At 37.3% G+C, this 14,895-nt stretch overlaps 1 protein-coding gene across 1 annotated transcript; it reads left to right on the top strand.

Annotated features, from left to right (window-relative positions):
* Window positions 1–1,271: 1,271 nt before the first annotated feature.
* Window positions 1,272–11,221, top strand: LOC134568162 (ras-related C3 botulinum toxin substrate 1-like). The gene is made up of 6 exons (XM_063426514.1): window positions 1,272–1,337; window positions 3,766–3,837; window positions 4,458–4,575; window positions 6,439–6,501; window positions 9,470–9,629; window positions 11,061–11,221. The coding sequence occupies exons 1-6, from the start codon at window positions 1,303–1,305 to the stop codon at window positions 11,189–11,191; spliced, it is 579 nt and encodes a 192-aa protein (XP_063282584.1). The 5' UTR covers window positions 1,272–1,302; the 3' UTR covers window positions 11,192–11,221.
* Window positions 11,222–14,895: the final 3,674 nt, after the last annotated feature.

The following is a 14,895-nucleotide window of genomic DNA, read 5'->3' as shown; positions in this document are numbered from 1 at the left end:
ACACACTTGAGCATTAAAAGAGTATTGACTGGCATTTCCACTGTAATGTAAGGGCTAGCCAACTTTTAGGCAAGAGCAAGAGAAAAGGTTTCCCACACACCACAATTGACAGAATGTCAGCACATGGTGGAATTCTACTTTAGACGTGGTAGAAATAATTTAGCAGAGCGCAATCCAAAGTCCTTTCCAATCACCCTACTAGTAATGACTCTCCACTTTGGCATGAGGATTGGACAATAATAGGGCAGTTAGTGTTACTTCTAATTCCATTTAGTGACAGAAACTTGATCACACAACTTACTAAAAAATAAATATTCCTGATGCTGCTTTGACTACTCCCCCTTTTTTTTTAAATGTCTTTAGCTGTGGTGCTACCATTGCAGAGGCAATTTGGAGAAGCTAATAGACCACTATTTTGTCCACATTGACAATAACATTTCATGTTAGAGTGGAAGAGGTAAGTGGTGCTCAATTATAACTGACTTTTGTTCTACTATTGTTTTAAATCTATATTTTTTGTATTTATTTTTATGAAACAAACCTTAATAAAAATAATTTAAAAGAGAGGTCGCTTTTCTCTGTGGAGAAGTAAAATTGGTCAGAAAACAAAATCCCTTCTTTCAACTTAAAATAGGGCTACTGCTCCCCACTTTTCATTAATAGAAGTCATTAGTATTTTTTTTATCCTCCTCTTTTGCCTGCCTAATTTTCTTTACTGAATTTTATTTTGGTACCAAACTGGTTCGGAGGAACCACATTTCCATTTCACAGTTATATATAATGCTACTCTAATACTTCTTAACTTCCAAATATGTGTGAGAAGAATGAGCAAACTAATGGACAAATGAAACGATGTGCATTTAACTAGTACAAAGTTTGCTGTTAGATCTCACGTTTATTCTTTAGCTATGTCTCTTATGTTTCAAGTAAAAGTATTAACTATTGAAGGAGTAAATAACTGCCTGTTGTTAAACAAGTTTGGATTATCTTATATACTCAGCTTATTGGATAGTAATTTTCCCACAGACCTCATTGGGGGAATTGCTATTCAGTTAGTAACATAGATTGTTATGATGGAATACTACCTACCTTAGCCATTAAGGCAGGTTAAGGTTAATGTCTATGACCATTGTATTATGTCACTCCCTCAAGTCATTCCTTTTAGTACATCCCTCTCAGGAAGTTTGTTTTACTTCAGCTACCTGTCACTGCAGCCAGGTGCCTTTCTTTCAGTGTGGTAACTGAACTGAACTGAAGTCTATGTAACTTGAAGTATAGATATATCACCTGGTTATCCCAGCTATGCAGGCTATCAAATGTGTGGTTGTTGGTGACGGGTGAGTAACAAACTAATGGGTATTTAGCACTGTTTGTGAAAAGGGAAACTTAGTATCAGCTTTTCCTTCACCGGCCTCGATAGAATACGTTTTCCAAATGATTCAATACTGTAGAGCAAAACTTTCCAAATTATTCATCTGCAGGATTCACCATTAAGTCTACGGGAATTTGTCATGTCATGTCATGTCATTTTTGGACTGCACAGGTTTATTCACTAAACTGGCAAATGTGGAGAAATGATAGGGAAATTGCAAATTTTAGGACAGAATAGATGAACTGGTGATTTCTTTCTCATTGTGTTATTATCAGTATGTTTTCCTACAGTGTGCTATTCTCTTTTCCTCGTATTTTCCACGTTATATCATACTGAAAATACTGCATAATTTTATAAATAATATATAAACATATATAATACATTTTATATTAATGTATGTATATATGAAATTATTTCATTGTAGTGGGTATCCATCGACTGGTAATATATCAGTTTATATTACTTATTTACATATTTTTGAAATTATATTTTATGAACCTTATCAGATCCAAAAATGTATAATATAAATATATCACTATAAGAAGTATAAAAAATGTGTATCTTGAATATTCTTTCACTTGGATCTGTCACTAAAATGTGGTTATACAATAATACAATCTTATTATACATCCCTTCTTTAACACACCCCACGGAATATGATGGAGTACTGATCATAATTCAGACACTCGAAGAGTAAATTTGTTAACTTCTCAGTATTGATTTCAGTCTGATAAAATGGGAAATCCCTTGTTTCTTCCTCATGGTGTCAGGTTTCAGAAGCTGGCTTTGTGAAAATCGACAAAATTTTACCTTCGGGGTGTGTAACCTTCGGGGTGTGTTCTAAGAACAGCTCATTTGGAGACATTTTGATTGTGACTCTTTCCCTTAGTTATCATGATGAAATGGTTATGTTTTTTGTATGTATTTTTTATTTGGGAATTGTTAGAGACAATAAACTAGGCAACACTATGCAATGTCAATCAGCAGTTGCTAAGGCAAGTAAGGCATGGTCATGTATAAATAGGGGCATTCATTCTTGGGATGAAATAAAAGTGTGCATCTTTATAAATCGTTGGTAAGACAACAACTTGAATATGCTGTGCAATTTTGGGCACCTGTTCTAAAGAGGGATTTTATGGCACTAGGAAAAATTCAGAGACAAGCTACAAAATTGATAAAAGGGATAGAGCATTTTAGTTATGAAGAGAGGTTAACAAATTTAAATCTCTTTAGTTTGAAAAAACGGCACCTCGGAGGAGATATGACAGGATTACACAAATATATTCAATGCCAGTACAAACTATTGTCTGGAAATATATTAATAAACATTATACATAGGACACAAGGTCACGCATTTAGACTAGAAGAAAGGAGATTCAGACAAATTAAATTTGGCCATGGTTAGGTGCCAGAAAGATTGTTGTGACATTGAGCTCAATAAAACTCCCCACAGTGCAAATAGAGAAATTACTGTTGTGCATAACCTGTATATCTCAAGTTGGATATTGGACTTTTGGATCACAACCAATTCTTTAGTTAGAAAAAGCTATGTTTAAAACAACGTACATTGCTTAGAGTATCTGAAAAAAATTCAGAGTGAAGTCTGAAACATAATACATCTCCATGTTCATATGCATGTCAGGCTGGGAATTCTGGGATAGTTGTTGAAATATTATTTCTCAAGTTTCTGTTCCATGTTTCCCATCATTCGATATTATAAAAAAGTGGCAGGTCAAGCAACCTTCAGCCTATGGAAGTGTGGCATTGCAGCCCAAAAAGATGGCATAATTCATGTACAGAGTCTTATAATAGAAACCAATGACCAATGATCTATTAAAGGAACATGTGAAGTAAGATAACCATTACAGCTTGCTGTATTGGTTATGGTACAATGGGTGCCCTCACACCCCCTCACTGTAGGTAGTCAAACTTGTTTTACAGTTTGACTTTTTACTTGGGGTCCACGAGGCTCTTCTTCCCACAAGGCTCTTCTTACCACCTCGGAACACCAGATAGCTAGAGGTTCGAAAAGGAGGAACCTCTATTAGATATCCTGAGATAAGCCATGCAGTGCAAAGCTTATCTCATTGGCTAAGAGTGGTTAGCTAAAATTCCTGCTTAGGAGCATCTGGCTCTCTGGTATTTGTCTTTGATTACCCAATGCATCCCAGGTAAGATGTCAAACATTTAAAACCAGTATAAATAGTTACAGTGTCTGGGAGGGGGGCCACCATGGCACTCCTGGCACCAAAATCACTACAACAAGCTGTAATGGTTAAAGTGCTTGAAGTGTCCCTTTAGTTATCATGAGGAGTGTTATTATAAATATAATATTTGACTTTCTTTTATATGAGCCTTAATCATTATAATACTACTGCCATTGTCTTTTACAGAGATGTCGGAAAAACATGCCTTTTGATAAGTTATACAAGCAATGCTTTCCCTGGGGAGTATATCCCAACTGTGTGAGTATGTTCTAAAGTGTATTATTGGTGAATTTTGTATGTATTTATTGAGTACATGTTCAGTGGGCCATTGTATGCATTTGTTTAAGCCCTTAAGGACACATGACATGTGTGACAGGTCATGATTCCCTTTTATTCCAGAGGTTTGGTCCTTAAGGGGTTAAACTTGGTGGGAGCATTTAGATGGAACTGGCACTTCTCCTGAAGCCGCAATTACTTGGTCGCTTACTACAGCAAATAGTATAGTGGTGGTAAGTAATAAATAAATAAACCTACTGACCTCTGCTGCACATCCATGTTCAAAGCAACGTTGTCTTCCTATTTAACATTGGTTGCATTCATGTGTGAGAATATGTGCACTCGGGCAATGCCATATAACTCAAATAATAGAAATTGTTAAACATTTTAGAAACGAAAATAGCTCTTACCTGTGAAAGTCTCATGTCTTGTTATATGGATTAAAAGTAACTAAATTGTAATTAGGTTCTGATGTGTAATATTATATGATGAGTATATTTAGCCTATTATATTACATGAGAAGGTGTGTTTTTTTTTTCACTGTGTACTATCTAAGGTTTCATGTCACACTTTTGAGTTTTATTTTTTATTTTATTTTACAGTTTTGACCATTATTCGGCTAATGTGATGGTAGAAGGAAAACCCGTTAACTTGGGATTATGGGATACAGCTGGACAAGAGGAATATGACAGGCTGAGGCCTCTCTCATACCCACAAACTGTAGGTGCAGCAAAAAGAGAACAATGGCCACTGAATGGTCACAATGTCACAATTATAATATATGCAGATTTCCATGGGTCAGTGATGGGTCATGAGTGCTACAAGTCTTCAGTGTGAACCTGTTTGTGCAAATATAATTTGATACAAAGTAATCAACAAAATCAAGAGAATGCTGACTTTAAAAAGTTTAGTGTCATTGTAATGTTACCGTATATACTCGAGTATAAGCCGACCCGAATATAAGCCGAGGCCCCTAATTTTACCCCAAAAAACTGGGAAAACGTATTGACTCGAGTATAAGACTAGGGTGGGAAATGCAGCAGCTACTGGTAAATTTCTAAATAAAATTAGATCCTAAAAAAATTATATTAATTGAATATTTATTTACAGTGTGTGTATATAATGAATGCAGTGTGTGCGTATGAGTGCAGTGCGTGTATGAGTGCAGTGCGTGTATGAGTGCAGTGCGTGTATGAGTGCAGTGCGTGTATGAGTGCAGTGCGTGTGTGTATGAGTGCAGTGTGTGTGCGGATATATTAATTGAATATTTATTTCCAGTGTGTGTATATAATGAATGCAGTGTGTGTGTATGAGTGCAGTGTGTGTGAGTGCAGTGTGTATGAGTGCAGTGTGTGTGTGAGTGCAGTGTGTGTATGAATGCAGTGTGTGTATGAATGCAGTGTGTGTGAGTGCAGTGTGTATGAGTGCAGTGTGTGTGAGTGCAGTGTGTATGAATGCAGTGTGTGTGAGTGCAGTGTGTGTGAATGCAGTGTGTGTGTGAGTGCAGTGTGTGTGAGTGCAGTGTGTGTGAGTGCAGTGTGTGTATATGAATGAAGTGTGAGTGTGTGTGATGCAGTGTGTGTTTGTGTATGTGTTGGTGGGGGTGGGCATTTAATATATTATTAATTATTATTTTTTGTAATTTTTTTTATATTATTATTTTTTTATATTATTATTTATTATTTAATTATTATTTGTTTAATTTTTTTTATATTATTATTTTTTTTTGTATTATTATTATTATTTTTTTTAATTATATATTTTTTTTCATCCCCCCTCCCTGCTTGATACATAGCAGGGAGGGGGGCTCCTTCCCTGGTGGTCCAGTGTCATTGGTAGTTCAGTGGGGGGGAGAGGGGGGCTGGCAGAGCTGTACTTACCTTTCCTGCAGCTCCTGTCAGCTCCCTCCTCCTCCGCGCGGTCTGTGCAGCTCCCTCTGTCAGCTCCCAGTGTAAGTCTCGCGAGAGCCGCGGCTCTCGCGAGACTTACACTGGGAGCTGACCGAGGTGCTGAACGGACGGCGCGGAGGAGGAGGGAGCTGACAGGAGCTGCAGGAAAGGTAAGTACAGCTCTGCCAGCCCCCCTCTCCCCCCTGTCTGTATTATGGCAATGCAAATTGCCATAATACCGACTATGACTCGAGTATAAGCCGAGTTGGGGTTTTTCAGCACAAAAAATGTGCTGAAAAACTCGGCTTATACTCGAGTATATACGGTATAATGTCTAAAAATAGAGCGGCAACACTATATCTATCTTTATAATACCTGTGGTGGAGATTCATGTTCTTTTCTAAAAAGTGTTTGCAAAATGTAGTAGTGGAGGAGTCCCCAATGCAATGTGCGTGCTGGTTCCACTTCTTTCCATGGTGATTGCCCCACCTTTAGTAGTTTAGTACCGTTTAAAGGATAGAGCATTTTAATAAATGTCCCTCTCTGTGCTCTTTTGAACACAGTGCCATTTCAATCTCACAAAACTCTACTCTTATGTAGAAAAAAAATAAATTTTTGTTTCAGTATAAATTAAAGAGTGGGAAACTTTTTTAAAGGAGACTCATGACAGCTAACATTTTAAAATTATTTTTAGGATGTTTTCTTGATCTGTTTTTCGTTGGTGAATCCAGCTTCATATGAAAATGTTAAAGAAAAGGTCAGTATTATTATGTATCATTATGTATTAATATGTAGAACAATTGCTCTTTCTGCTAAATATTTTTTGTACTGTTTACCTTGCCTTAGCTTAGATTATTGCTTGCTTGTATTTGTTCACTTGTACATTTTGTCAGTTTGGCAAATTCAGTGTCTAAAGGAAAACCTTAAATTAAAATTAAAAATGATAACTTCCGGGGTTATTTACTAAAGTGAGAATTCAATATTAAATCAAAGTGAATTTCAAATTTAAGGCTTGCGTAGACACACAGAGGGTTTGGGGGAGGTGGGGGGGGGGCAGAAAGACACACTGAGAGGCTAAGCAGGGGGGGGGGGGCAAAGAGACCCACAGAAGGACTGGTGGGACAAAGGGGGACATTGAAGCACTGGGTTGGGGGGCAAATATGAACACATAGGGGCTGGGTAAGGGGAAAGGAGACACACAAAGAGGTTGGGAAAGAAACAGATGACCAAAGGGACTGGGGCAAGAATGAGACCCTCAAAAGGGCTGGGGGACAAAGAGGCACACCGAAGGGCTTGGGGGGATGAACGGCCACACAGAAGGGTTGGGGGTGAACAGACACACAGAAGGGCTGGGATAGAAGAGACACACAAAGAGATTGGGGGTAAAAACAGATACCTGCTGGGGGGGAGGGGGAAAGAGGCCTACCAACCAGCCATAGTTGCCAGCGGCAGCCAGCCAGTCGCAGCAGCCAACCAGCTGCTGCAGCAGCCTGATAGCCACAGCAGCTAGCCAGCAACAGTAATTAGGGTGAGAAGAAGCAACTTGAGCTGGGTGAACAGACACACAGAAGGGCTGGGAGAGAAGAGACACGCAAAGGGATTGGGGGTAAAAACAGACACCTGCTGGGTGGAAGAAAGAGGCCTGCAAACCAGCCACAGTTGCCAGCGGCAGCCAGACGGCCTGCCACAGTAGCCAGCCAATCGCAGCAGCCAACCAGCCGCTGAAGCAGCCTGATAATAGCCACAGCAGCCAGCCAGCAACAGTAATAAAGGTGAAAAGAGACAACTTGAGCTGGGTATCAGAGAGCTGTTTTATATACATATGTTATATTACTGTATTGTTAATTGTGGTCAGAGTCTCCATTGTAGTCTTTAATAGGGTCTTGAGGGGACACTTTCTAAAATACAGATTGCATATTTGTGCAATAAATATTCTTAAAAAGATTTTTTTTTTAATTATGGGTGTTTTTTACATTTAAAAAATGTAAAACACACTGAATCCCGTGCACACACATAGACACAAACTATATCCCCTGCACACAGACACAACCTGCATACCCTGCACACACACACACAAACACACACACAGAGGCACACACCATTCATTGCACACAAACAGACACACATTGCAGCACTACACCCACTGCATAGCATAATGGATGTAAATGTGTTTTGGTGGACATGCTTTTGGTTAGGAGGGGGGCGATATTTCAATTGTGGGCCCAGGCAGCACAATGTCTTGGGTCGGTTGTGATACATGTAATGGTATGTGTATCTGTGTAACAGTGTGTGTCTTTACATTTGCATTAATTCCTCAACAAAGTTTTGCTTAAAACACTGAAATATAGACATTTTATTGGAAGATAAGAGACAGAAGTTTAGGGAGGTGCAAGAAATAAAACAGTAAATATACTTATAATTGGTGACTCTCTGGATCAACCTAAAAATAAAAAAGTGTACATAGCATAATACTGTAACACTTTTAAACAAAATATATCGGAGGTAATGGGTCACTCACGATCTGTAGAGCCTTAAGAAGCAGGCTTTAACTATGAAGGCTTTGAATAATAAGCTTATTCACGCTATCTCCACTGTTGTCTGGTAGTAAGGTGCTTTCTCCCACACCACAAAATATCACAGCAAAATGGGATTCAGGTAAAAAAGCTTTACTTTCATAAAACAGCAATACAATAAGGCACAACGCGTTTCAACCACATTATATAATGTACACTTTTTTATTTTTAGGTTGATCCAGAGAGTCACCGATTATAAGTATATTTACTGTTTTATTTCTTGCACCTCCCTAAACTTCTGTCTCTTATCTTCTGTTATGTGTATATAGTACATTTTGGTGATTATTTGGCACTTGGGAGTAGTTGCTTTGTTTACTTTTACCAACAGCGCCAATCCACCTGTCTATTTTTCTCTGGTTTTCCAGGAATTATAGTTTGTTTTTTGTAGACATTTTATTCATAGCTAGTAATAAAAAGTATTTTTTAATTGTGTAAGAAGTTCTTAGAGTGCTATATATATATTATTTTTTTCGGTAAAACTGAGGTGCAGTATTGGGCAATATTGGGGAGTGGATAGAGCCAACAGTGGAAGAGAATGGTGAGATAAGTCACATAGTGACATTTAGTAAAAGAAACATACTGCTCAAACACAATCATGCATGCACACATAGTAACGTCCAGTGAAGTACACTTAAACATATACATACAAACACACTCGTCTTACAAATACATTCTTGCACTTACTAACACGTTCCATACAAATATGCAATAACTGCATCTGCACACATTCATATTATGCAGAAATATTAATTTGAATTCACACATATCTATCAATACATCCCTGGATTACACATACATTGACTCTGCAAAATACACCCAGCTTACAGACAGTTCATACAAAAACACTACTGGTTGAAAAGCTGAGGACAAGATGGCACTGGTAAGCTGTTTGGAAAAAGAAATGGCACCGACTAGCAATTTTGGAATAACAATGGTACCGATAAGCTATTTGGGCAGTAAAATGGCACTCTTAAGCTATTTGTACACAAAGCTGGCACTGATAAGATGGGGACAAAGCTATTTTTAGACAAAGATGGCACTGATTAGTTATGCCCGTGCAATCATGAGACCATAATTACTGCAGCATGCTTTAGTGGTTATTGTTCTTGGAGTCTTCATTCTTGACCTGCCTCATTTTCCCCTTTCTTCCAGTGGTTTCCAGAAGTGGATCACCATTGTCCTCATACACCTATTATTCTAGTAGGAACCAAACTTGATCTTCGTGATGACAAGAAGACCATTGAAAAGCTTAAAAATGAAAACAAGTCCCCAATCTCTTTCCAACAAGGGCTGACACTATCCAAAAACATTGGTGAGTAGTAGATAAATAGCTGAAAGAGCAAAATATGATATTAATTAATCTAGATGAAATTATGGAGAGAACATAAAGCTAGTCCTCTCTAAATACTTTAACTACTCTACACACATCTTTCTTTTATATATATATATATATATATATATATATATATATATATATATATATATATATGTATATATATATACAGGTAACAAAATAAGAGAAAAATAATAGTGTAATATTGTTGTGCTTTCTATGAAAAGTGATTAAAACAAGATGTATTATGCTCACAATTGTTTTAGCCTTTTATACGTTATGGCTCTGAACGCATATAACCTCTGTGCCCTTTTGGTGGCAATAGGACCACATCTGATGGCTTGATAGGGTACACCCAGTAAGGTGCATGTAATAAGTAAAGGGAAGACAAAAAGCAGACTGGTGCAATATTGTTTTAAACCATATAATATGGTAAGTACAGGTAAAAAGCTCACCTTTACTTGAAGCCCATAAAATGCTGGCTCCAAGTTTATAGACTGTGCCAAATATGGAGTGGCACAACCCATCTTTATCCCAAAGGTCCAGGTGGAGATATAGGCCAGAAAACACCTTTTAAAGTGTTAAAAAAGCTTTATTATTATTATTATTATATAAAAAAATATATAACAAAATTACCAATAATGTAAATAAACTAAAACGTGTCTTTCAGCCTCGAGACGCGTTTCGCTCGTTTCCAGGCTTTTTTAAATCAATATCTCCAGATTTGTTGATGTTTTCAAATACATTGCAGTGTCTCCAGCTTTTTTTCCTCATCTTCTCTGATGCAACAATACATAGGAAGGCCATGTTTTTAAATTATCATTTTTAGGGGGTGTACTCCAATTGTTACATTAAACAAAATAAAATATTTTATAACACAAAGTACTAATTGTAAAATACTGTAAAATAAATGGAAATGTTGACAGTTTTTTTTTGTTTTGTATAGAAAGAATGCCCTAGCATCCACCCCATTGTAGGTATTTGAATGGTTTTAAAATGGTTTGACTTCCTACCGGGGCGGATGTCACTCCTGTCTCCACAACATTTACAGGAGAGCATGAAGCTATCTCTGTGAGCTGCACCTGGCAGGGCTTAGCCCATTGGCTGAGCGCAAATAAGCTGACACTCTCTGCCAAAGATCTAGCCCTGCATTGCTAGCAGATGAACAAATTCAGGAGTTTCCAGTTCTCCTGGCTGCTGAAGGGAGACAGGGAGTGGGTCTCAGTGGATACCAGCTAAGAAGTCAAACTATTCTAAAATGGTTTGACTAATTCTAATAAAGGAGCCCCATTACAATGCTCTGTAGTAGTAATTTGGAATGTTCCTTTAATTGTTGGATACAATCGGGCTGTGAAAATTATATTGCATATTCACACAATCTCTCTAATTTTTATCTTATTCTGTCCCCAGGATCTGTGAAATATGTAGAGTGCTCTGCTCTCACACAGAAAGGACTAAAAACGGTTTTTGATGAAGCGATCCGAGCTGTCTTTATTCAAATGCCGTTCAAACACAAAAAACATAAGTGTGTTCTGCTGTGAATTCCAATGTTCTATGCATGACTTCTTGTCACAACTAATTACATCTTACATATTTAATATTATTGTTTACTTATTTAATTTCTAATCAATAACACAACAATTTTGTAATCCTATATCTCTATACTGGGGAAGATCATTTAAAAAAAAAATAGAGAATATTGTATACTTCAGAGAAAAAAAAGTTGTAAAAATATATTTTAATTGGTGGGGAGAGTAGGGGAATTTAGAGGAATAGAAAATTGTTACCCATTTCAAAAAGTACCGCACAACTTTTTAATAGAGCCCTGGGATTTGTGCCATACTTTCATTAACTTGTATTAAACATCTCCATTAAACTCGAGTTATTGAAAAAAAAAAAATAGATCAGAAGTGTGTTCAGATTATGTGTTTGTATGTATTAATGTAATGCACTCATTATTTTTGTACTGATACAATCTCTTATGTCTGTTGTGGCAACCGCACACATTAGGTGATCAGTAGCTGGGGGACATATGCACAGATAATTGTTAATGGACCATCTGTTTTCAGACATGCCATTGCCTGATTAAAAAAATACTTTGACAGAAACTAAATCTGCTCAACATTTACTCCTGGTTTTACTGCCTTATTAGAGTCATTCCTGTCTGTTTGGGAACATCTCATCTACCATTGTACAATGTCATTAACACTGTGGACACATGAAATATGTACTAAATAATGGTCATCAAGTTACATGTGCATTATATCTGCAAATCTCTAGAGTCCACAGAGATATTTATATGCAATGCTTTATGTGTGTAGTTTTACTTGCAAGAAATAAGCTGAAGGCATAGTGTGGATCTACCAGGTCTACACTTAACCTAACACTTACTTGCTGCTCAAATGTTGAGGATGCATCAAGAGAGTCCTGCTAGCAGGGGTGATATATTTCAAGAGTTAGAATAGGTTTCTACTTGGTGGTTTATAGACTTCTGCATTCGGTTTTGTTTGAATTATTGTCCTAATTAATGCCTGTTGGTTGATGTTTTCCATACCTCTGAAACACCAAACAAACATATAACCAATCAAAGGCTAAACAAGGCTGACCATGTTTGTTTGATTTGAAATTTGGAGTTTTGCCCTCAGCAGAAAGAAAAATATATGATTGATAGGAAAAATAAATATTGATGGCTAGAGGACAGCCACTAAATGTTGATTTTATTCACAAATCAAGTGAGAAGTGACCATTATTGAGTCTAATGCATAGTCATTTGATGGCCATGAAATATGAAATCATTTCGGGGGGCAAGATGCACCCATATTTTACAACAACTGTACTTTATTCATTTATTATAGAATAATAAAATGCCTTTACTCTGCTAAACAAAGTATCCCCAAGATGAAGTCATAAACACCAACATTAGTCAAACACGTTTTCCATTTCCTCCCTAACAACTGTATCTAAGCATTATTGAAGGGAATTTTTCGAATGCAGAGTGCACAATGTGAATCTTCTCTTCTTGATGAATCGTTTAAGATCCAACTTCAAGCAGTTATTGGCTTGTAATAAGATAGCATTTAAAGGAGGATTTGAGCTGTTCTAAAGGCAGAGACTGGTCATTTTGCTTTTATTGTTCTTACATCACTTACCACCGCATTTTGTAAGGTGCCCAAGTTATGTTGTCCACTGCCCGTGCCTGTCTCTCTTTATTCCATCCACAACTGCTGGAATCACATTACAAACTAATACAAAAAGTTTCAGTCCCAAACTGGAAGTTTATATGATCATGAGATTAAAGTAGACAGAATAAAGTTATTGCCAATATCTTAGATATATAATTAGTTAAAGGCCAATATCATTCAAAAGAGGGAGCCAGATTGAGTGTATTAGGAAACTTGTGTAGATGGAATCATGTCTAGAATGGCATTAATGCCCTGGTGTTTTATATTGGTTGATGAGGCATCTTACATTGCTATTTGTAGTGACATGGGAAATTACATTAAATGTGATATTATTATAGTTTAAACATAAGGCACCACAAAGTTCTGTATCTACATGACGCACCAGAAACACCAAATGTTTCAGTCTCCTGAAAGATGATAGTGTTGACTTTATGGATAGCCCCTCAGCAAGATTAGCCATAAGATGACCTTACACAGCCTTTTTAGGACCCAGGAGTTATACAGGGCCTTCATCATTCCTATGTAAAGAATAAAGGGGGTCCCGGTATCCCGATAGAGCCTTCTAGGATCTGTCATGAGTTATATCTTTTATCCTTAAGTCATGAGTAGAATGGCTTTTGTGGGATAAACTCCTACTGGACATGAGATTTGGAATAAGAACCTCTTCCTGACTAGGAAGAGGTTCGTCATAGCTGCAGGCAGACACACTAAAAGGTTAATTTGAAAGTGTATATCTTTTTTTTTTTTTATTATTATCTTTAGCTTTATTTATCTTTTGTGCATAATGTTTTAGCGTGTTATGTATATAATGCTTTAAAAGTAGGCATCAATTGACTGAGAGAGATCATACAGGATCCTGATTAATTACTAATTCATTCTTTTGTGTATCTAACGTATCTATTACATGCCCCTTAAGGGGTTAAAGGACCACTATAGGCACCCAGACCACTTCAGCTCAATAAAGTGGTCTGGGTGCCAAGTCCATCTAGAGTTACCCTGCAGCTGTAAACATAGCAGTTTCAGAGAAACTGCTATGTTTACATTATGGTTAATCTAGCCTCTAGTGGCTGTCTCATCTAGTGGCTGTCTCATCTAGTGGCTGTCTCATAGCAAAGCACTGAGAAATGTTTTCCTATGGACTGATTGAATGCACGCGCGGCTCTTGCCAGGAAATATATAGTGCCAGGAAATTGAGTTTGTTTTCCTGGCACTATAGTGGTCCTTTAACTGCTTTATTCATATACAGCAATGCTACTGTACTGTTAACATGTTTTTGATTCAATGTTTTGCCATCTTTCTCAATGTACTTCTTTATAAACAATTTACTTAATCTGCCATCTGCTATACATTGTACACATTTTGTTTAATGGTTCACTTTGAAATAAACAATAACAACACATATAAAATATACTCCAGGTGTCCATTGCTTGTTAATAAATCTGAAAGCAAAACTTTTTCTACCCTTCACTTATTCTACATGACATTAAAGACCCAGTATCAGCAGGTGAGTAATGCTTCCCTACACAATTTTAAAAGGCCCTTACAGCACCTACATACCTCTCCTGATGGACTAAGAGTTGGAAACAGAAGAATAAGAGTTACTTACTATTTATACGTGTATCATGTGGTCTTCAGTATGCAATGACCTACTTTCAAACTCTCTTCATAATGATGGGTAATAAAAATTGGGAATACGCTGATCAGCCACAACATTAAAACCACCTGCCTAGTATCGAGTATGTCTCTTTCATGATGCCAAAACAGCTTTGATGTATCGAGGCATATACTATACGAGACCTCTGAATGTTCATGTGGTATATGGCAAGGTACAATCCTAGGGTCACTGATGCCTGGGTGCAAAAATATTTTTTGGGCCCCCCAGGTGGGCATCGCTATATTGATTACTCCCCCTCTTCAAAAACATAACACCTTTTAACCACACCGATTTCCTATGGAATCCACTCCAACATTTTGGATAGCTATACAAGGTAGCATGTCACCCACTTCCTACAATGCCAGCTAGTGATGTACCGAACTGTCCGCCGGCGAACAGTTCCCGGCGA

This window comes from Pelobates fuscus, chromosome 7, assembly GCF_036172605.1.
Source record: "Pelobates fuscus isolate aPelFus1 chromosome 7, aPelFus1.pri, whole genome shotgun sequence".
In the NCBI taxonomy this organism is placed as follows: Eukaryota; Metazoa; Chordata; class Amphibia; order Anura; family Pelobatidae; genus Pelobates; species Pelobates fuscus.
The sequence above is the reverse complement of the archived record's forward strand: the minus strand, read 5'-3'. Positions and strand labels throughout refer to the sequence as shown.